General features: G+C 39.1%; 1 protein-coding gene across 1 annotated transcript in view; it reads right to left on the reverse strand.

The window, feature by feature from the left end:
- The window catches only part of RFXAP (regulatory factor X associated protein), a 33,831-nt gene extending 15,874 nt beyond the window's left edge, over nt 1–17,957 (reverse strand). Inside the window, exon 1 of the mRNA XM_036380645.2 lies at nt 17,846–17,957. Within this exon, the coding sequence (XP_036236538.1) occupies nt 17,846–17,957 (112 nt within the window). The remainder of the gene's footprint in view (nt 1–17,845) is intronic.
- Nucleotides 17,958–24,928: the final 6,971 nt, after the last annotated feature.

Here is a 24,928-nt window from a genome sequence, read left to right on the forward strand (position 1 = left end):
AAGTGTGTATATTGTATACTTGTTCACTGCCTAGTGTGTGGAATGGCTAATTGCAAAATCCAGCTCTGATTTAAAGCCTTAACTACCACACTGAAATCAGTAAGAACAAAGCCAACCCTGCCAATTCCCACACAATTGTACAAATACCACTCAAAGCAGAATTTGGACCTAAAGCCCTTTAATTGTTAACAATTCTTCTACAACTCAAGCCTTTCTCACAAGGAAATCACAATACCTTCAATTACTCAGGCAATGTCTGGAAGATCCATCTTTCTTGTGGAAAAAAAAAGAAAGAATAAGACAAAAATAAGTTACCACTCCTGACTGCAGTGGGATCCCCAAAGCCTGACAACTTATTTCACTGTGTTTAGTCCTCCTAGTTTCCCCATGACCTGGATCTCTTGTTACAAGGGTAAGTGTGTCAGATGTTTGCAATTACATGACCAATTGCAACTGAGTTTGGCCTATTTCCGCTGTCAAGTCAAGTATCAGACTTGAGCTTGTATATAGTATCCTTAATTTCTTGGTAGCTTGTTGACAGGCGAGACAGCCAGCATGACTTTGTGTATATTAATGTAATCCATGAGAATTGCTCTTTAACCCATATCTAGCCTTGTTGGTCTTATCTGCTTCTTTACTCCCAGATAGTAAAGTGATTGTACTTTACATAATGGTCTTTCAGGCATGTCCTAGTCAGGCAAATCAACACTTTGATCTTTTAACAGTTTATAACAAATACATCATCCTATACATTAAAAGGATAGAGTAGCAAGGGAAGGTTTAGACTGCCAGTGCTGAGGCATTATTACACCTTCTAACAATTAGAGATTGTAATTTACTTACATGAGGGATACTAAGTGCCAGATTATGATAAAGAAAAATTAATCACAGAGTAGAAAATCAGGAAGCCAGTAATCAAGACTAATTGCAGTCTCTGTGGAAAAAAAATCACCATAAACAGTAATGATAAAAACATATGCTACACATAAGGATGCACATCACAGATATAGGAGTTAACTTTAAAACAGAAAAAAATTGAGCAAAATAGTTTAGGAAAAAAAATAGAAAATAGTTGATTTAAGAGAAAATTTTATTAGATGGCTAAAAAGGTTCCAGTCTATCAGAAGGGACATCTTTGGCTTAGAGCCAATCTTGGCCTGATGCCTCAGGTTTTAGCATTTATATTTTTCAGATTCTGTGCTGCTTTAGTTTTTGGGTCTGGGCTTCGTATTAAAGGATGGTAAGCTCTCTTCACAGAGTAGATAGACAAAACAATTCCTTCTCCAGCTGGTGACCCAAGGACAGCCGATCCAGATCTCAGGCCCAAGAGCATAAACAAGGGTGGACTGAAGAGAGAAAGACAAGGATAAGACTTCATGGGCTAAAGCTATAATTGGACAATTAACTATATATTATAGTTATATAAGATATATATATATATTATAAAAGTGTGAGACCCCATGACCAGTCGTGCATTTTGTGACCATTTTGGGTTCGCCTAGAGTGTGGCCCTGGCTGGGCTCTTGTGCTGCCCAAGGTGTATCCATGGATTCTCCCTAATAAAAACCGACTTAATTCTTTAACTCCATCTAGTCTCTGTTCTAGGTCAGCCTTCACAACGCATCAGGCCCAGTAATGAAGCCAGGGCAGGCCTTGTGAATATTAAATTATATGTAATGAAAAATAGGTAAGGAGACATATATGATCATGAAATGCAGAAAAATGTTGTCATCACACAGATAAAATGAAAAGCTGAAGATTTTTAGAAAATGTATTCTTCATAGCCTTGCTGTTAAATGGAGATGATAAAGTTACTATGAAGGAAAAAAATAGAGGCTTAACAAATATTTCTGTTAATTCATTGAAAATAGACCATGCTTTTTTCTATCATAAGAGGAAATTAAAAGTGTTTTCCAGTTCTCTAGCAACTTAGGGCAATATTGAACATCTGCAGAAGAAAAATTTAAAAAAAAAAAATAGAAGTTCACTCGAAAAAACCCCAAAAACCTGACACGTGATACAGTATCAATATAAGTAGGTGTTTGAAGATAAAATAATGGTAAGTGAATTAAATTAAGTTGAATTAAATAGGGAAAACCTCAGGAGAAAATAAACCAAAAAACAAAAAACAAAAACCAACCAACCAAAAAACCCCCACAATTTTCTGTAAACTAAACTCATCCAGATTCAAATGGCATTAGGCACAAATTTTTAAGAGTGAAGGTTTGGATTAAGCTAATAAAACTGATGGATTCTCTAGCTTTCTGTGTTTTGGATTCAAGCCTAGCTAAATTGCTGGAAAATGTGTTTAGTCAAAAACAAGGTAGCCCAATAAAAGGTGAGCTGTGTGATACATCTGGGAAATGGCCTGTGAAATACTGGAGATTCAAATCAGATGATCAAATACCCACTTCTCATGGTAAACTCTGTAAACCTCCTTCAGTCAACTAGAGGCACCATAAATTTTACTTTTGATAGTGCTCAGGTTATTAATATCAAAAAACCGTAGATCTCAGTCATACTAGCTAGAACAGGTTTTAAAAGTGCTATTTGAATATATTGGTCAAACGAAATCTGCTGGGAAAATGTCCTGCAGAGATTTTTCCTTTTACTCTATTCTTGGAAAGTAATATTCCTCTCTTATGTAAAGTTGTGTTTCCAGCAAAGAGGAAATTTATCTTCTTTTCCATCTCTTCCCTTTTATTACCTCTATAGTTGTTCCCTGTACTCACTCACAGGAATTCCCTGTAGCAGGACGATGGTCAGCACAGCTACCTGTGCTGTGCTTGTTTCTGGAACAATGAGGGAAGCAGAGATGGGATGTTGACATCTGGGTATTTCCTCAGCTGTGGAGACAGGCTCCAGGGTTTTGTGGCAGTCATTCTCTTCTGTGCAACTACTGGGGCTTTCCACAAGGTTTTTAAATTTCTTCACATTGGACAGCAGCTTGGAAATTTGTATCTGCTCTTTCATGAATTAGATGGAGCAAAGCATAGCTCATGCAAAACTGCAATTCAGATAATGGTGCGACTTCACGTTTCAAAAATAGGCCCAGCAAAGAAAGACCTGGTAGCTTTGTATACAACCAATTATATATCTGAAATGATCTTACAAAGAATAACATTTTCTTACAGAGAAGTTGCTGATGTAGTGACTGTCCAGCAGGCTGAGACCACAGTCAGATGAGGGAGGGACAGGTTTTGCAGATTATGTGGGAACAATAGAAGAAACAGACAACATTTTCTGTCTTTCCAAAGATCCAGGCAACCCCATGATGCTGCTAGTTGTGGCAGTCCTTGCCATGAAAGGACAAAGCAATCTCACAGCAAAGGTCACTTTCTGAAGCTTTTTGTACTTTGAGTTCCATTCTCTCCTAAATTTGCATTTCTTCTTGTTCTTTCCATGTGTCATGCCAATAGACAAGCTTCCCAGCAGAAAGGCTTGGCTGAGGGGTTTATAGCTGGCAGAAATCAGGAAGTGTAATGTACATTGACACAATTCTCTGTACCATGTGGAGTGTAATTTATACTTTTTTAGAGCCATTCTGTGACTTCTGGCCCAGAGGAAAGAAATTGGACAAAATTCCAATTCTGAATATTCTTGGCCTGGGTTTTCCCATTAAAGGTTTTGTATGAAAGCTAATTATTTTCTATTCCCACTATCTGATAACAGTCCATACCGATATCCACCTAAAGAAATTAGTATGTTCCAAAATTAAAGGTTAAAAGCTTCTAGCTTGAGGAAAACTGGTTTTGCAGCTTGATCTGTGAATGTTTGAGGTTATTTGCAGAAAAGACAGCTGTACTTCACAGAGAAGAGAGAAGGAGGAGTGGAGAGGGATGAGGTATGATCTATCAAGAAAAAATTCTTGAAAAGAAAACGTGTTAGGTTCCTATTCTCATGTGGGTGAGGTATGTTTTACCTACTGTATCCTGTTCTGTCTGGTACTTGCCCAGAAATTGCTGTGACACAGAGACTGTCTCTGCCATTTTCTGTGCTGCACCTACCAAAAGTCTCAGAATCATCAACTGACACTGCCAAGAATCATCACAAGAAAATGGCATAAGCTAAAATTATCTATATAAGCTAAAAGCCTGTTAAACAGGCTAAATAAGTTAAAGTCAAAGACATACAGGCAAAAACTTCTTTGTTAAATGCCTGAATGAAAAAAAAATCTAAGAAATCAACCCTTCTCACCAGTCTCAAAACACAATAATAAAAGAATCAATTAGATAAATGAAAACGTGATAATAAGAAGGAACCATTGCTCTCCTGCTGAGTAGAGTTTGCTTCTCTCAGAGGTTGTGGTGTCAGGAGGCAAACTACAGTGCAGTAAGGAAGGAGGCAATTTCCTTTCCCCCCTCATTCTTGCAAAGTCTAGAGAGCTGTTACTGAAATAGCAAACTCTAATCTTGATTTGAAATTAACTTATCTTCTTGTTTCAAAGCTAAGGGATTTAGATTTGTCTTCAGACAACTTCATGGGATTCTCCAGTGAATTAAAATGTTCCAAATTTCCCAAGAAGGGGATGTCTGACATTGCGAGTGCTGCATGATTCAGGTGGAGCTGTGATAGTTTGATGAGTCTAAATGTAGAATGATATGTGAACAAGTGAATGTACTTTTAAAACTTCTACTTCTTTTCCATTTTCTCCACAACAGATCTGTTCCATACATAAGGCCCAGGAACTGGGAGTGTCCCTTTAGCATCAGCATCTCTGAATGGCTTCAGTAAATGGAGCTGAACCTGATACAGGAAATGTTATGGATCACCCATACCTAGTTTTTTAATTAGTCCTCTCTCCTTTAGCATCTTTTTCCTTTTTTGTTAATTCTTAAAACCACATTTTTTTTCAAATGTGTCTTTTCCCAGTTTTCTTAGGAGTGCTATAAAAGTCTCTCTAAATCTCTGTTAGCACAACCATGACACTTCTGGTTTTGCTAACATTCAGTTGATGCTAAACTGTTTCTTTTCTTTATATATTCATTTTCTTGTTTTCCTGATTAAAATTCTGCCTGTCATTACTCAAATTTCAAACCCTAATTACTTGTCAGAACCATGAAAATTCTAAGAAGCCTCTTCACAGTGCAGTTCTCCAAATAGTGCCTTGTGCTTGTGTTGATTCCAACCAAATCTGTATGGAAAACACTGAACTAAAAGAATTACTTTAGTATTCAAAACCTTTTGCCGAATCAAAATTAAATCCATCTTGATCATTGTAATTATAAAGTGTGGAAGCATTTCCTCCCAAATAAAAAACTTGGAATTACTGGAGGCTCCTCCTTCTGTGGTGGCAGCTAGCAGTGTCAGGGAGCAGTAGCCTCAGAAGCCAGGTCATTAAAGCTCCTTAAGAGACCTCTGTGAGAGCTGTAGAGTCTTAATCTAAATCTTTTGGTACAGTGAGTCTTGAAATACTGCTCAAATGCTGGCCCCCTGGAAATGTCACAGCTCTTCCAGACAGTAGTAAATGCTGTCAAGGAGGTAATGAGGTTAATCAAAACTTTATTTCTAATAAAACCTCTCATTTAAGACAGCCCCTCAGAGGTCAGTAGGAGACGTGAGTTATGAGCATATGTATGACTTCTTTGCACCTCTAGCATCTTTGCTGCTCTTGCATTTGTTATCTCAGCATCAGTTCATTGGTGCTAAGGATATAATCTAGGCTATTTTCTTATTATTTTTATAATATTTTTTTGTTAATTTTTCTGTTTGCTAGCAAAAAGCAGCTAGTGTATCAGAAATTATTAGCACAGCAATGGCAATCAAAAAAGAAAATAGTATGCACAGTTTGCCTCTTGGAGGTGTTCAGTACAGTTCTGGTTCTGTCTCAAGGGTAATGACAAAACTGGAGGAGGTACAGAGATAAGGGATAAGGACAGTAAAAGGTATGGAACTGCTATATAATAAATAGACAAGTCGAATAGACTGGCTGAGAGATAACTATAGAAAAGTCTGTGAAAACAAGTGGCTAGAAAAGACAATTACAAATTTTTGTTATAACCTGTTTCATCCAATACAAAAGCAAGAGACCTTCAAATGAAATAAGCAGATGACTAGATAAAAGCAAACAAAAGAAGTGAATTTTTATACAATATTCAATCAAGCTGTGAAAAGTTTCCCTGCAGAAAGTTGTGGTTGCTACAAGTTTACATAATTCAAAGAGTGACTGGACAATTTCATGAAAGATAACTTCAGCCAAAGTAAAATGCAAACCTGTTGTGTTATGTGCAGTGGTACTGTACATAATGGTATACAACCTATGTTTAAGATATCCATTGTGTACACCACAATTGCATTAAACAATTGCATAATACAGTTCTAATAAACATAGTGACAATATCTCTGGCTCAGGAAGTCTTCAACTGATTATTTGCTGGATGATTGCCATGAGAACATTTGGAGGAAGCACTACTGTGAGTGTAGTGTTCTTATTGCTTCATCAAGTATGCTAACCGCTGTTCTCCTGGGGATTGTTGTTGTTTTCTTCCTTTTCTTCCTTTTTTTTTTCCTCTCAAGAGAAAACTAGCCTTACTGAATTCAGTGCCACAATCTGCTCTATAAAATGTTTCACCAAACATCCCATAACTAGGGGATATTACCATCTGTTCCTGGCACCTTTGAAGTTTGGCTGCTGTGACAGGCACAGGATTGACTAAAATGTTGCTCCACTCCACTGGATGGTGCTTTTGTCAGTGAATGAGAGAAAAGGGAATAAAGAAGTGAGGTGCTGGGGTTTCCTAGGACCTTGTCTGTCACTGCCCTTGTATTCGGATTCTGTGATTTCCAGAAGCACCAGTCTTATTATCAGTTGTTGGATATTGGCAATTTCTTAAGATCCATGTTCTGGGAAAAGGACAGTTATTGCTAAGAGGAACAAAGCTACACTGAGGCCAGATGTGCCACATGTGCTACCTGTGACAAACAGTACAGTAACACCTTTGTAAGGCTGAATCCTGGGCTAGTTGGATCCTTCTGACTCTTCTGGCCAATTTCATATCCTTAAATAACATAAGGAAAATATTTTTCTTGATCATACTACAGTTTCTTTTTAAGCTGACTCTTTCATAGTAACATTTCTAGGAGAATTCATTCAGAGTAATAGCTAAATATCCTAGTGAATATGAGGTTTATGAGACAAGTGTCTTGAAAAGGCTGCTGTGTTGGTTTGGAAAGGGGATTGTGGGTTTTGTAGACAGCAGCTTGCAGCCTGCCTGGCCATGCTTCCATATCCATTTACAGCTGGATCATCAAGGAATTGGCTCCAGACTTGTGTCTGTAAACTAGGCTTGAGTCCACAGCTCCAGATCCACAGCGGGAGACTTGATTGAATCCCAGGGGTCCTGCATTAGCCACAATCAGAGTAATCAATGGAGTTCACTGTAGTTAAAAAAATATAACAGAATGTCAGTACTCTTTTTTTTTTCTTTCTTTTTTTTTTCAGAAGCTGGAGAGGAATAGGAATAACAAAACAACTAATGCACGAGCTGTTATGAAAGTGGTACTGGGAAATTGTGCTAAAATGGACACTTTTAGCTTCTTAATACCTCCATCTGATACATAAAATCTTATGATGGAAAAACTTCCTTGCAATATTTTTCAGTTTTTGAAGCTTACAACTAGAACGAAATTGTCACTATAATTTCTTCCATCTGCTCCCTTTGGCTACAGGTACAAAACTGTCAATTCATCATACACAAAAAGAAACCTGGGGCCAAATTCTCTGTTGGCATAACTCCACATAAGTCTTGGACTTGATCTTCCCATGAAGAACTGATTTGGAAAAATTCAGTGGTAAAACAAGAGGAAAATGGAAATAGCAGTATGCGACCATCTTTTCTCATAGTTCATAGAATCAGAGAAAAGACCTCAGGATACTGTTTGTAACAGATTTCTGAGACAAATACCTTCAAGAACCAAACACCAACAAAGTACTGAAGCAGTAGGCCATTCCTATTTTTATATGCAATAAGGAATGCATGGCATCATTTCAGTAGCAGATGCTGGATGCATTGTCATAGAATTTTAATGCTTGGCCATCCCTTTTTGCAGATTGCTCTTCTTGCTATCAGAAACACATTTCATCTCTATCTATTAATCAGTCTGTGAAATGTTTTGGAATAAAAGATGGACAAGTGGACCTGACAGGGGTCGTAGTTTTTTCATGCCATATCTAATATAGAAAGGTTTTAGAAGAGGAAAATGGGACCTCTGTTTTCTTTTGGTCTTGAAGTCTATTGTGTTTGTCAGCTGTAGTATGAGAAGATTTTCTTCCACTAAAACAATTTGAAGAGGTTATCTTTGTTACAGGAAGTCTACAGAGATCTTCAAAGACAAAGCTTCAAAGTGAGGTGGGGCAACCCCCTCCCCAAATGTCACATTCCACATGAGGTACCTTAAGACTTGAGGATCTTGAGTGAAGTCAGGTCCAACTGTGTCCACAGCAAGCAAAAGATTTTCGTTTATGGTCGGTGTTGTCTCACCTGAAAAACTTTAAGCATAGTAGTCTGAGAGAGTTTTGCCTGTTTAGCCTGAAGAAGGCTCTGGGGAGACCTTATCACAGCCTTCCAGTACCTAAAGGGAGCCTATAAAGGAGAGAAATGTGACTTTTTACACAGGCAGATTGATAGGACAAGGGGGAACATTTTTAAAGTAAAAGAGAAGACATTTACATTAGATGTTAGGAAGAAATTCTTTACTGTTAGGAAAGTGAGGCACTAGAACAGGTTGCTCAGCGAGGTTGTGGATGGCCCAAACCTGTAAGTGTTCAAGATCAGGCTGGATCAGGCCTTGAGCAACCTGATCTAGTGAGTGGCTTCCCTGCCCATGGGGAGAGGGGTGGAACTAAGTGATGTTTAAAGTCCTTTCCAACACAAGCCATTCTGTTTCTCCAGAACTACATGGCAAATAATACTGGCATCCAAAAGAGCATTTCTGTACAAACACCGTCCTATATCATTGACCTGTTATCATCAGTTACAGCAAGGATTAGCAGTGTCTAAAGCATAGGTGAGCCTCAAGTCTCTAAGAGCCATTTGTAAGAAATAGCAGAACATGCAAAATTTCTAGAATAACCATTCTGTGTTCAACTGCTGGTATTGGAACTACAAGTGCGTACTATAAGCTGCAGATTCCTGTTTGGCTTGTAGCACCTGATTTTCCTGCATTAGAATGTAGATCTGTACATATTTCTGAATGGCCTATGCTGGTAAGGCTCTGCCATCAACTGAAAGGATGAGAGAAAATGGCCTTAAGTTGTACCAGAGGAGGTTCATATTAGATATTAGAATTATTTTTTCCCACTGAAAGAGTGGGTAGGCATTGGAATAAGTTGACCAGGGAGGTGGTAGAGTCATTGTCTCTGGAAGAATTGCAGATGTGTCTGGATGGGGCACTTGGAGATCTGGTTTAGGGGTTATTATGATGGTGTTAGGGTGACTGTTGGACTCAGATGATCTTGAATGTCTCTTCCAATCTTGACAATTCTGTGATTCTGTGATTTTGTGATCTGACTGTGTCAATTCAGAAAACATGTATCCCAAGAATTGCAATTACTCATAAGTCACTGCAACCCTAACAGGATCAGCATCTCTAAAACTGTAAGTTGGAATTAATTGTTCACAGCATTTGGTTTGTTATGACTCATGATTGACTCATAATTCTCTTGCAGATGCAGCTGGCACCAACCTCAGGAGAGGTGACTGAGGGTGAGAAAGTAAGATCTCATAATGGGATCATAATATTGGTAATGTATTCAAAAGCTGGGGAACAGGGATTTTGAAGAACCCTGTGATACAGGTCCCAGTAGCAGTTATATATCTGTCTTATATTTAGATTTCTGGAAATTAGGAATCTAACTACTACAGGGAGTTTGGACTGAAGTTGATTAGTGCTGTGACTGAAGTTGATGAGACTTCTCGGTTTAAGTTAATTTGAGAAAGATCCACAAGACCTGCTGATATGCCTCCCAGACAGGTACTATAACAAGAATTAGACCTCTAGTCTCAGCAAAGGAGTCAGAACATGTAAATTAGGAGCCAAGGCAGATGGTGTGACGAGTTAAGGCATGGAGTTCATGAAGCAATGCAGAATCTGCTAACACCATTGTTAGAGTGATGCAGTGGAACGCAAATGCAGGAGAGCATCCAGCACTTCAATCTGTTTTCTGCATGAAGCATAGGCATCTTCTGGGTAATTTCAATAGAGCAATCTACAAAACACAGGAGTTGGTGTATGAGGAAAGATTGGTTAAACTCCAGTCGTTTTCCACCATTAGAGATAGGAACCCAGATTAAGTGCCTCCATCAACTTGAGTGCTACATACAAGTACTTCACAGAGCAGAGTTCACCTCTTCTATGAGTCTAAATCATCCAGAAAGTGTGCAAATTAGTTTGAACACCTTCCTTGATCTCAGAGGAGGCAAGTCATCTACCCTTCCTTCCAACAGTGCATTGGCCTTAGTGCTGTGTCTGTGAGAGGGTCAGGGTCACTGCTCCTCCCTCCAGGTGAAGCCCCTAAGCTGCCAGGAAGGCCAGCACAATGGGTTCAAGAGATGAATCCTTGAAGACACCCAAAGTCTCACAGCTGAGAAGTTTATAAGGTAAAGAAGGCCTGGGTTCCCTTCTCTGAAGTGATCACCAGCTTACAGAGTCCTTAGGTAAAACCAGAAGTTACCCTGTGAACAGGAACCCTAACCTTTAGTTCCCCACGCCCCACAGCATACTTTGTGTATTATGTAAAGTGATCTTTGTAAGTCACTGCTGAATTCTGGTATGGCAGCTTTTACTGTCTGGGGATTCACATAAAAACCTGCACCTCTGTGTCCCCAGAGGAGGGCCAGCAAACATGCTCAAGTGCAGGGTCCTGTGGAATTGGTGGGATAACAGATATAGGGAACTGTAGATCAGGTTGCTGCTGGAGTTGGGGCTTTGGGATGACCCTTGTGATAGGACAAGAGGGAATGACTTTAAAATAAAAGAGGAGAGATTTAGATTAGATATTAAGAAGAAAATCTGTCCTCTGAGAGGGAAGAGGCACTGGAACGAGTTGCCCAGAGAAGGTGTGGACTTGGAGCAACCTGATCTAGTGGAAGGTGTCCCTTCCCAAGGCAGGGGGTTTGGAACTGAATAATCTTAAAGGCCACTTCCAACCCAAAGTATTCTATGATAAGTTGCAAGATCATTCGTCTTTAGATTCAAATACAAGCAAGCACATGATCCAAGATATTTTTAGAAGTGATGCCATGGAGGATTTCAAGGGTTTTTAGTAGCCTTGCATGAACAAACAAGTGCATGATCCAAAATATTTTGAATGTGATGCCATGGAGAATTTCAAGGGTTTTTAGTGATCTATTTGGAGATGGAATTGCCTCAGCCCTAGACTTCTTTTCTTGCTGTGTGTACTAGCTATATGAACAAAGAAAATAATAGATTTATTAGGAGTCTTTCATTTCTGCTTGCAAACATAGCTAGTTCTTCTAAATTAGGAAAGAAGTAGCTCAAAAAAGAAGTCTGTATAAATGTGCAGTTATTTTGTTGTATCATTAATGCCTGATGACCTAGCTACTTCTGTAAGACCACACTTTCTTATTAAGAGGCATAATGATGGCCCAGGGAGATGGCCAAGATCATGGTAAGGATTAAATAGAAGTAACATAGTAACAACAGTCCATTTCAGAGGCAAATGAAGATAAGGAGAAAGCAGCAGTTACTGGATTCCCTGTTCTACAACAAATAAATGGATGCAGAGAGTTTGTGCTCAGCTTTCTGCTTGTCTGCCATTGCCACACCACGATGTGCTGTCAAAGGATCGCCCAGAGCTACTCAGTGAATGGAGCCATCAGGGTTGCTTCTGTAGCAGAGCTGCTGGTGTGTTCCCTGGCAGGTCACACACTCACAGAGCAGCACAAAGCCCGCATCCAGACCCAAATCGTGACAATGATGTCAGGCAACAGTGAGGAGAGAGAAAAAATTTCATGAAGTTTCTCATCATCTGAATCGAACTGTCAAAGCTTTGATTCATGCCAAGGGTTCTGTTTGTACAGCAGTTTTCTGTGCTGCCTGATAATGCATGTCAGAGGCATTTTATTGGAACCCTCTTTTAGGATGTGCCAGCTGTGTGATCAAGTACTCTGAAAAGTTCAGTGATTACACTGCTGCAGGCTTACAAGAAACCAAGCCATCAGGAACAATTTATGGCCCAGCTCTCTCTTTGCCGCCATGTTTTGCTCCTGATGAGATGCAGAATCCCTGAGGGCCTGGTCTTATATCATGTGAATGAGTAAAGCTTTGAAAAATTGATATTTTATAAAATCCATTTAACTGATAACACTCCACAGTCACCTTCCAGGCTTCTTTGACTGTCCCGCATCTCTCATTCTGATTTGAAATTGATTTTGTTCTTCAGAAGTACACAGTAATTCCCAGTGCTGATTTTTACTGATAGCTTATACTACAGCTCAGCTGTGCTGCCCCTGAATTTCTAATCAGCTTAGCAATGACAGAACTGCTGTCAGAGAATTACACTACACCTATTTTATATTCAAAACTAGACAAGCAAAAAAAAAAAAAAAAACCATAAAAATATTTTCCTATACTTTATCACAAAAAATAGGATAAAATAAAAAGAGGTGTACCCTTTTCACCCATGGGGCATCTTCTGCTAATCCCTGGAAGTTAGCAGAAGGAATGACTGGCTGCATGAACAAGTTACTGCAAGGTAAGTTTATACCACAGCTGCTATTCTGATGTGAGAGTTGTCAGAATGATTTCAACCCACAGCCAACATGAGGTAGCTTAGCCTGTACTCATGAAGATACAAAACCACTTGACACTTGACCACAATTTAAAGAACAGTCATTGCAGTTGCAAAGCCACAGCTTGTGTCGCCTGCCAGTTGTTTGTGTTGCTGCATTCAAAGTATCAGAGAGGTTATCATTGAAGTGGTCTCCTCAGGATGCTTAAATGCTGTAAACAGAAATAAGAGATGGTGTTTAGTTGCATTTTTGGATGCATATTTATCATATTCCTAGTTTCTTTTCTGCACAGACTGGTCAAAGACTTCCTGATGACCTTTAGCAAACCACTTTGGCTCCAATCCTCAGAGATAATTAGTCCCACACTTCCACTGAATTAATGATTAATCAACTTTGGTGGTCTAGGATTAATCCTTCATTTCCTCAACTGAGGAATAATAGCAGGAGGCAGTAACATCCTTGTTATCCTTTTTGTCTATACTGCCTGTAGTGTGTTTGGGAATGAACCACAATTACTGCAGTGACCACAGTGTACTGTAGATCTAGATTTGAAGTAGGTGTTTTTGTGTTTTGGGTTTGTACTTTTTTTTCCTCAGAGTGATAGAGTGGGAAGAGACGATGCTATGAGGTTTTGTAGAGACAAAAAGCATTTGTCTCCTCTGATGGCTGTCACTTTGAAACCAAACCATGTCATTTAAACTTTGTAAAAATGGCCAGCTACTGATCGTCACATTCAAATGTTTATTCATCTGTTTGCCCAAGAAGGGATTTATGCCACATTTGCTTAGCAGTCAGTGAGGAATGAAGCTCTCCATGACACTTATTTTGGATTTTGATGACTAAACAAACTTACATCTTGTGAACTGGATGCAAACCTACTCTGAAAGAATCTAACCTTTTTTTCATTCTAGGTACATTCGCACCATGGATGCCTCAAGACCATTTAACATTTTTAAATCAGTGAGAAGATTAATTTAAAACCTGAAATGGATGCACTTTTTGTCTCTAATCTCTGTAATGAGCAAAACCTGCATTTCAACAGGACAAATTGGTTTAATTCTCAATAATTTTGTGTATGAGGACTGAGACATCTTCAGTTTGGGTTTATCTTTCTCTGAAAAGCATTAATCTATTGTGAAAGAGCAGTGAATAGTATGCAGAGTATTAGAGGGAACAAGTTCCTTTCTAGTCCTCTGCTCTCAGTGAGCCTGTGTCAAGTCACACATCAAGTTAGCCTAATCACATGAAGTTGCAGAATTGTGCAGGGATGTAGAGAACAGCAACACTGCAAGAGAAATAAAGAATTCCTGGCTCACCAGCCTGTGCTGAAGGTATTAGGATGACTTATCTTCTATTAGTGCCAAATACCAAATTCAAAGTGGTGCTACCACTAGCACACATTGATGGTATGTCAGCATTGTACGTGGGTTTTATGTCTTTTTGTGTGAACTAGCACAGGGTTAACAAGCTTAGGAAAGTAGTCTGACAGAGTATGAACCTACAATCTGCCAAGATGCTGAGCCATCCCCTTAGTGTTTCAACTGTCCAGCACTCTGGATAGATCTCAGTTTTGGTTCTCAGTGACACAATACAGCATTTACATTCCTGTAGTTTTAGAAATAATTGTCCCTTAAGAAAATCCCTAGGGACTTTGAAGGCAAAATTTAGGTGCTCCTGGATTTAGAAAGAGATTTATTTATTCAGGAAGACAAAATGAACATTGTGTCTTGAATTGAAGGCATCCAGCAAAAAGGAATATGCAATTTGGTTTATCCCCACATTTAAAATTACAAATGTGAGCAAAACATGCTTTCTCATCAGACAGCTCATTCTTGGGTTAAAAACCAGTTAGAATAAATGTTCTTAAGGTTCTGTGAAGGAGCTAAAATGACTGTGCATCCTTTGTGACTACCATCACACTGAAAACAGCTGGCATTTAAAGAAACTGCTTACAGTAAACAAATCACTTTAGCAGGTGTACACATATTGATTCTTTAAACAGAATCATTTGTCTCTTTCTATAAAAGATCTGCCATCTTGTATTACAAAGGAACTCTAGTAACTAGTTAGTTTTATTCTATTTTTAAAAATTATGATTCATTAGGTCCAAAATAATTTTTCCCCAAAGCCTATAAGAGTTTGTCTGTACTAGCAGGAGAATGGAAAAATTCCTTAATTCTATAATTCTATAGTTCTTAATTCTATAATTAACTAATCACTGAAGATTTAACAGCAAATGCTGTTGCTCTACCCGCCATTGCTATGGCTTCATTAATTTTACAGAATATATCAGAGTGCATTAGTCCGATGTATTGTCAAAAATAATTATTGTGCAGTCATGCTCTGTAAAGCAGATATGTAAAAATGCCATCTTCTTACACACAGATCATTCCTGTGAGCATACTGTCAGATCTGCCTATTTTGTGGCAGAAATACTCTTTTATGTGTTTCAGTTCTTCAAGCACCTTGTTTACATAATATCAATAACACTGAATGTGTTGAATCCCTCTAGGGCATTCTCATCACTGTGATCACTGAACCTGGGGTCATGGAGTTGTACACAAATTTTAGAAAAGCACAGCTGGGGGATCTTAGTGCTGATGAATCTTGAGTGAATTCACAGCTTGATTTTCCATAGGCATCAAAGCAGACATAATGAGAAGATAATCTAGTCTGAGTTTTAGAAAGCAGGCAGAATTTCCAGGGCTAGCAGAGTACATCTCTACTGACAGAAGCAATGTGTTTGATCTGAAAGTAATTAAGCTATAACAAATGTGGAACCTCAGAATGCCATTTTAAATGTCTTCCATTTTCAAATCACACTGTAAAATTAATCTCTAAGTGTCCAATGTAACATTTTATTGTGCAAGAGCCTTGTTTTAGTGAGGGTACTCTCTTAATCATGGTGCTTCATTTCTTTATTAATTTACATAACATAACATTACAGGATGTCCATCTTTGTTCATTATTGACTTCATCCTTAAACCCTAAGTAACTTAGTTTCATCAGAAGTATCACACCAACCTATTACCCACCTACTCTTCCAGCTCTTTCCCTTTTTATGTCAAATACCAAAATATCTCCCTCCAGTCTGAAAAGCAAACAATTGCTCTGTTTAGTTTTCTATCTCTTTGCCATTTACTCATCCATAAAAGTACTGTCCTCCTTGCTCTGTTGTTGTGTTGTTCCCTAAATGATCTTTGGCAATGGGCTTAGTCAAGTCTTTTGGAAATCTGAGCAGTTAGAATGACCTTGATAATCTCCATCCATACTCTTGTTCAATCATTTAAAGACCTTGTTCATAAGGCAATATTTCTCCTCCTAAAAACCTTGATTATTCTGCTCAATTAGATAACTTTTATTCAAGTGTCCACTAATTCTAATCTTCATTATACTTTCATTTAATTTGCCTAGCAGAAGCATCAGGATTACAGACCTAGAGTTCCTCAAATCTCCTCCAGAGTCTTTTTCAAAATTGTCATCACACGAATTTGCCACCCTCCAGGTTTTTGGTATGAAAACAATCCAGCACAACAGCTTCCCAGACTACTGTGATTTATTTATTCATAGAAATATAACAAGCAGAGAGAACAATATTGAAACAAGCAGAGCCTTTATCCTTTTCCTTCCTTCCCAACTCAGTTATTTTATTTTAAAATTTAGGTTCCTCAAGACTTACCCAAGCAAGTCATCATACAACATATTTTGTCAGTGCCTCTGCTAGTCTTCCTGCAACTAGTTGCTGGCAAGTCACCTCTTTTGATTTCTTCAGGAAAATGTATAACTCTTTAATAACCTTGGGGAGCAAGCTTTCAGTCTTGGTTACACCATTATTTAACTTGGTTTGGAGCTTTGATACTCCCATTTTGCAGACAATAGCTAATTGTTTTATCTCTGTTTCTTTTTTTCCTCCCTCCTGGACTCTTTCTATCTCTCTTTGCTGTCCTTCCTACCTGCAGCAGCCTGGTTACCAAGGCAAGCCAGTGTTTGCTCCACTGTGCCATAGCTATACTGTACAAGTACCTATGAAAATATTCATAATATTGCCTGTGCACTCTCCTTGGGTTCAGACCTGTCCCACAATGGAGCTCTGCAGATGAACTTCAGGTGGCTTGAGTAGTCTCTGCTGGTTTCCCAGCATGGGCCATGAAGCCAACAGGACAGAACTAGGAGACAAAATCTGCACAAGTTTCAGAAGCCAGCCAGCAAAAAGGAAAGCATCCTGATCTTAGTTCATGTAGGGGTAAAAAGGAGCTCAAAGCCCAGCTTAGGAGGGCAGAGGATCACGAGGTAGGAGAGTACAACACTCCCATGGCATGAGCTACTTCTAGAGTCACAGGTTTCTGATAGGAATCATGAAAACATAGTTTTATAAAGGCAAAGTGTAGCTGATGCTTCCCTGAAGTTGGAACACAGCCTTCCACTGCTGTAAATGACTGTTCATGCTGCTGAAGAGATTTCAGTAGATTTTGACAACCTGCACTTGCTCTGTGCTTGATGTACATTGGAAACAAGGGCAAGTGTGGAAGCAAAAGATTCCGCAGCTCCCCACTCTTTGTGCAGTCCCCTAGGGTGCAGCCAAGCTGATGGATGGTAGTAGGCATCTGTGCCTAACGTCTTACAGTTTAGCAACTCGATGTGCTGGGCTTGGCCACAGGTGTTTATCTTTGTATAATTAGCAGAAATGACAAAAGCAACCTTTAATTCAATGGCTGCCATTAATTTTACTTAAATGAGAAACAAATGTGCAGCTAAGTGCAGAGTTTCAAGCGTTCCCCAAGATACCAATTAAATTGTAAACTACATTAAACAATAAAAAATTACCAGGGAAGAGATTAATATTCACAGCACTTTTCAAACTAACTGTGTAGGTGTTTGCACAGCCCATGCTTGGCAAATGGCCTGAAGACAACCATAAGCCCCAATCCAATGCTATTAAAGAGGAAGAGCTACAATCAATGGGTTAAACAATAGCCAGAGGACTTTGAAGAGAGCTTTGAAACAAGGGAGAAGTCAGCCTGAAAAGGAATATAAAAGAAGCTGAAAATTGGGTTGGGGGAAATACCTTGAAGGGTAACCATCAGTAGTCAAACCTGGTTTGACACTGCCAGAATCTGCCCTGTCAGCATTGCTACCACCACTTACCTCAAACAGATCATCATCCTTATGGAATTCCTCATGGAGCTGGTGCTCAACACGTGCCATGGCTGGATGAGGCACAAGAAGTGGGGACCCTAACTGAAGGTGCATATAAAGGGGCTTGTGAAAGGAACCTTTCTTAGCCTATAGGAGACATGGTTTATCTCTGGTTTATTTATACCAATAATGGTATTGTTGTTATTGATTTGGAATGTACTGCAGGTGAGTTATATGTCATTAGTAAATCAATACATTGCTTTAATCCTTATTTGGCTTAAATTATGAGAGCTGGACAGTTTTCCCCTGCTTCATTATTTGGACAGTGGATGATAACACTAGAAAAATCTTTCCATTTCTCTTTGCTAAAGAAGCTTTTCAACTATCTGGTGGCTAATTTTGTATAAAGTGGGTGGAACTCACTTCATCACACACTGATGAAGAAGCTGCACTAGCTGCACTGTGAGTTTAAAAAAACCAAACAAACCAAAAGAGAGTGTTTAAACAAAGTAGAGTGTTTAAAAAAAAACTTTTTTTTTTTCCCTGTACTGCTGTTTGCAGCTATTGCACAAAGAAAAAAAAAAAGGTCTTTGATCCCTGTTTGGTAGGGCTTAATTTGTGCAAAGAAGGGAGATGCAAAGCTTATGCACTACATCTGCTCTGTGATAGTTTTGCAAGTGAGGCCTTCAGAGAGCAGAGGTTTGTGGAAGTCACCTGCCCCAGGGTAAACCTCTGCAGTGGCAATCTGAGCTGGTCAGTCTGGGCTCCCTTACTGCCAATTTGTCTCATCTTCAGTAGGAGATGCTTACCCTTAACTAGCAGTTAGTAACAAAAAACCCCACAAGCCCAAACCCCAAAGCCAACCAAAGAAAAAGAACCCTACCCTGACATAATGAAAATGGAAATACTTGAAAGTCATTTTGATGCACAGTTGCACAGCTTGAAAAAATAAAGTTTTTTTTCACATTTTATCAGGTGGCGTGTAAAAGAGATGGCTACTTAACACTGAGTGTATGTGGCTTTTGTTTGCTGTGGGGACAGTGGTTAGAGGGCCTCTAGACAGAGGCTTAGAGACACAAAGAACATCTATGCTCTAAAAGAATATTCAAAGGAGAGCAATCCTGGATTCAAGATAATGAGGTCCAATCCAAGGTTTGCTATATACTTCTAATATGACCTTGGAAAAGACATTTAACATCCAACTTGAACAACCTAATCAGTTATCTGCAAAGAAGAAAAATAGCTGTGGGAGGGGGTTTTCTTCCCTCTCATTTTGTTTAGATTAAGCATACTTTGGGATTGCCCTATGCACTGTTGCAATTTCATTTGGGGCTGCAAGTACAATAAACAAGTCCAAAAGTCTGTTTCAGGAGTAGTGCTGGTGAACAGAATCTGAGATGAGGATGTCTGCACTGAAATACATTGCAAAGGTATCCTGGTCTAGTACATCTCATGGTAAGGTCTAACTCTGACACCCAAAAGCCAGTGATTTCCAATGCCTAACACAAGGACTCAGCAGGCAGTAAGTGGGGACTACACAGCCTGATTGCAGCTGGAAGGGCCTTCAACACTGTGAAAAACTGTTGCTTTCTGAAATGGATGAGCAGGGAAACAGAGTGCAAAAGTAATGCTTTAGCGAGGGCTTTCAGTACATGCAGTAAGCCCAACATTTCTGTAAGTTCAATGACCTTCCCACATTTCTTTTCCATTTATGCAAATGTATTCATGCCTCAGATTCAGATCCACACTGAGACCCAGGCTGGATTGCAAAATGTTCCAAAAAACCCTTCAAGAAGATTTTCCTTTTATTACTCTCTCATAGAATGTGCTTCAATTAAAAATTATCTACTACTTTAAGAGGTAGCTTTGCAAGTCATTGCAGAAGATACTGTACTTGTTAACTGAGACAAGCCACAGATTTGAAAACAACACCTTGAGTGGTTTAAATAAAACTGAAGCATTTTTTTCCACCTTGAATAATGCAGTCAGGCTTGAAATGTGGTATCTGATGCTCTATTAACTTTTCCTTTAGAAAGGCAATCACTTTTTTAGGTAGTCTTCTGTCAAAATCTTTGTGTTTAAAACAAAGGAAAGTAGAACACAATGCTGCTCTACTCTGGTCACCTCAGAGGGCATGACACCTTGTGGTAAGACAAATGCCTCTGATATGACAAAATACCTTGAAGTATTTATTGTCACTCCTGAATTTAGTGTAGCAAATAATTCTAACACCTCGGCAGGGCTGAGATAAGTTGAATTCGTGATTCTGCAGAAAACAAAGCCTCTCTGTGATTGTCACATTTTTTTCCAGCTGCTTGATAGCAATTTCAGCAAATAGTCTCTCTGAATAAAAGTGGAAGTGTGTGCTCAGAGGTTGCATGCCACTGGTTGGGAAGCAAAGTGCCTTCAGTGGCCAGGAGTGATGTTGTCTGAGCATGGTTAAACAACTCATATGAGAAGGTGCTTGTGCTTTTATCAAGTGTTTGATTTTGTGATTTAGGCTGAGATCTCAGGAATGTTATTTGGTTTCTTGGAATGTTCTTGGTTTCTTGGACCTCAGGAATGTTATTTGGGCTTCTTCCCCATTACCCCCATCTTCAGGTTGAGACTAAGGAGCTAAACAGAAGAACTGAGATTAAAGAAAACCTACACCAATAGAACAAAATAAAAAGAAAGAATTGACTAGGGTTTTTAAGGAAAAGGGTGTAAGTAGACAAAACTAGTAGAAATCGGAAATGATTGAAGGACAAATGAAAAATACAACACATGTTAATGAAGGCCACTTCCTGCCTGAAAAAAGGCTGCCACATAGGAAAACATCCAGAAATTCGTGAGGGGACTAAATTTCGCACAAGAGTTTAATCTGGCTATAAAAAGGTTATGCCATAATGAGAAAGGAAAATAGGAGCATTTAGGAAGTAAAGGAGATCTAATAAAAGACCTGTTAATTGCCAAACCAGACATGGACTCCCGGAAAATATAAACATGAAAAAGACAGTCAGTTCAGGTCATATGGGGACTGTGGTATTTATGCAGCAAATGTAAGGTTTAATTGGGAGCAGCCACATTGCCAGTTCCTGCAGAGCCTGAGCCAGCTGAGATGGTGTCTGGGAGAAGCCATCAATTCCAAATAGCTTCAATGACACTCTCAGACTGGGATGTGCTTTCCAGACAAGGACTGTCTGCTGGAACACGGCAGAAAAGGAACAGTTTGCAAGAGACTTCCAACAGTGGTTTAAGGGTTGGACCAGGAAGAGGTGGATGAAGAACAATGAAGAGACTGCCTCTTGGTGGTGTTGACCTCAGGGTGCAGGAAACTTCTCAGAAGGCAACTGAAGCTCTAAGTTGTGTGTGAACAAGAAGAGAAAATCAGATGCAGTTTGGTTTCTCTGGAAGGGAGGAACAATCCTGGCAGTTATATTTGGATGAGGATAAGCTCCCATCTCACTTTATGCAGTGGAGTGGATTCTGAGAAAGAAAACCCCTGATATCTGTGAAAGGAAAGCAGGAACCACTGAGGACAGTGCGATAGACATTTCCTGTCCAGTGCAGCAGCCTGTAACTCTCCCAGCTGTGTCTGCCCCACAGTATCTCATGGCTCCATATATGTGCTTCCCAGACATTTTTCTTGTTCCCAGGCCCCTGGCTCTGTCTGAAACAAGCAAAATTAGGAAAAAGAAAAGCAGGGGACGTAACAGCAGCAGGTCTTCTTTGAATGTAACATGCCTAATTCTGTTGACAGCTCTGACACTTTACACCAATATAATTACATTTCTGTAATGCATTAGATGGAGTCATTTATGAAATATTACTCAGATAATTGTCTTGATAGTTACTTTGACAGGGATAAAACCTCCCTGAATTGTAAACAAAGGGCAATGATAGACATTAATGTGTTGGGTTGGAGCTTGGTGCCTTACTGCTGAGACTGCTATTACATGCAGGCTTGTTTAATGATCTGAATGAAGGTGTTAACAGAGCATTCAAAAAAATCCTGAGGGTGAGCTGAAATGGAACAAGATGAGCACAGTGGAGGCAAAGCACTGATGAAAGAACCTTAAAAGAAAAGATGGTTTGGGATTTGGATTTAGAGTGGACTAGGGTCCAGTTTTCTGACTATACCATGCACAACATTCCTCTGCCCAGGTTTTCAATGGTGCTGATTGATTCCAGACTCACACAGGTGATTTGGAGCTAAAAAATTATTAAATGTGAGGTTACTATGAGATATGGCCAGTTTGGGTCTCTTTATGCAGAAACATCCCCTTTCAAAGTAGGAATCCTGCAAATACTGTCTGTGACTCTGGGGTTGCAGGAGACGCAACACTGAGTCGGATGCTGAGCATCTTCCTAGAAGAGATTGGAGAATTCAGAGAAGAGTGACAGAAGTGGCTGGGAGGATTGAGGAGTTTGGTGGCGTACACACAAGCACACAAAAATAGAGGTGTATGTGAGAGTGAGAGAAAGTAGAATGAGCTAATTTCTCATTGTCAACAAACATTTGCAGGATGTCAGGCAAATTTGTGCTTCATCCATAGGTACTGAAAACCATCACTGGGAAACTTGTTTTGGTCCATAGCTTTGTGAAATCATAGCCTTGGCAAATCACAGAACCTGCACTGAAAGTGTTTCTTTAGTGTTTTTAATCCAGACTTTACTACTGGATTTTGCAGGGCAGCAAAATAATCGCTAAATGATAAAGATGACTTGTTAATTGAAATTCTGTAACTCAACCCTGTAAATCAAAAAATCTTTGGGCATTTCCAGAAAACCAGGATGTGGTGGTGAAGAGGTTTAACTATTCAGATGGGGGGAGGGGGGACAGGGGGGTATGAAAAGAAAATAAAATGTATCTGAAATAATGTTTTCAGAATGCATATTTTAGGGTAATACAAGCAAGAAAGAGAAAGAATTCTTTCAGAGGTGATCCCATCCCATAAAGCCTAGGTTTCTAGAAGTTCACTTTACAATTCCTTCACTGTGCATACTCAGCAATGAGTAGTTTTTATTTGCAGCATCCACCCTGGGATATCTGTCTGTCTGTCTGTCTATCTATCTATCTGTCAACTTATCTTTAAAACAAATTAATACCAAACTGAAGAAATTAAATAGTCCCAGTGAATGGTAATAGAGTATGTAACAGTGGTAAGGGCATTTCGATAAAAGGGCTCAGAACTGTGGCAGCACCACCTTTAAAGGTTGTAACTAATTGATCTAACCTATTAAACATACTGCCTAAAATGGTATTTACAGCACTTCCTGATTTAACTGTAGAGACTCTCCCATTGCATGCTCATCAGGTAGGCTCACTGAATTTTCTAGGACTCAGGAGATGCTTGGAGAATAATTGCTGATAGAAATTCAAAACCCAAATGAGCCTCTGTATGTTGATATCCAGATGAGAGGTATGTAGCTAAAAATACCCTTTGTCAACCGTGGTTTTTTTTATGCACCAGCTCCACTTGAAATTTGCTACAGACAACCAAGATGAGCAGAGTCTGCTTGCAAGGAATATTTTTCCCTCCCCCTTTGATCTAAAGCAGATGTTACAGATTATCAGCAGAAGGCCTGTGTTGCATGCTAAGAAAGTCAGTACTGCTCAGTAAAGAGTATTGGTAAAGATAACGTGAGAGGGGATAGGCCATGTATTACTGCTGTCAAATTACCCAACAGTTCCACTGCAGTTTTTATTGCAGAGGTTTTCTAGGCTTAGCATAAAGTATCATGTACATAGGACAGGTAATAATTTCAGGAAAAACAAAGGAACTAGGAAAATCCAAAGAAAATAGGAAAATGGGGTATTTCCTGAGGTACCTCCGTACAAGGGGAGGCAGCTGAAGTCACTGTCCTGTTTCACCTGAATAAAACCCAACATACTTTAGGTCATTGCTGATGTTTTTGAGTCCCGTCTTTCCCCCCATGGAAGCTGAATTAATGTATAATATGATTAGATCCATCCTGTGGACAACTCACCAATACCTATCCCATAATGGAAATTATCTACTCTTCCTCTGCACCACTCTGAGGGTCTCTGTATGGCAGTGCACACAGTTCAGCTCCTGACTCTCAGGTTCTCAAAGCAGATGTTTTACACATTTTCAGAGATGTGGTTTTCTGAATACAAATTAGTAGAAGTAGCAACGGAAATGGCAATCGGTGGTATTTGTAACTCAAATGAAAACATTCACATTTACCAATTGCTCTGTTTCTGGAGCTCTAATATAATGTTAGCTATTTTTCTTGTCTGATTACATTCTCATTCCAGCATATATTTCTTTTTCCCTTTAAAAGTCAGTAACTTGGTCTCTAAACAGCGGAAAAATTAAACACCAATTAGAGCAATTAGAAAATCACTAATTTTGTCTGCTGAGTCTGGTTCTGCATTCCCTTTAGATGCGTAACTTCCAAGGAGGTCAACAGGAGGTCTGTGTGCAAACATGCATTAGGATCTAGTCATAAAGGAAAATTTGATTAAGGTTTTATAAATAAATGACTTTTTTTTTCCTTGATTGATGAAATAATTGAAAAAAATTAATCACAGGTCTATTTGAAGTAAATTTTCTTCACAAAAAATTATTCTGTTTTTGAAAAAATAATTTCAAATCTACTTTTTAAACAGGATTGTTTAAAAAGGTTAACCAGGATTGTTTCATTTAATCTTTAGAGACATGCTTTGAATACTTCATTTTAAAATAGATATGTCTGAGTCACCTTTAAATATAGTGCAAAACAATCTGAGAACAGTGCTTGTTTCCAAAATGTTGTAAAAACATTTCAACTAATAATGGTGTTCATTTAATTCAAATAATTTTGACAGAAATGCATCAAGCTCATTACAGTAAACTGTGACGTGTTTTCCAGTGAGCAGAGAAGACTGGAAATATCTGCACAGGACTCTGCTGCAGATTTGGCTGCTTGGAGGCTAATTCCAGTAGGATCACTGCCCAGTGCCTGCACATTATTTCTTTCAGAAACAGGACAGGTATCTTTTTTTCTGCTGAAAACCATGCTTCCTACCCTGGTTTCCAAGCTGCTGCATT

This window comes from Molothrus ater, chromosome 2 (genome assembly GCF_012460135.2).
Source record: "Molothrus ater isolate BHLD 08-10-18 breed brown headed cowbird chromosome 2, BPBGC_Mater_1.1, whole genome shotgun sequence".
NCBI classification, from domain to species: Eukaryota; Metazoa; Chordata; class Aves; order Passeriformes; family Icteridae; genus Molothrus; species Molothrus ater.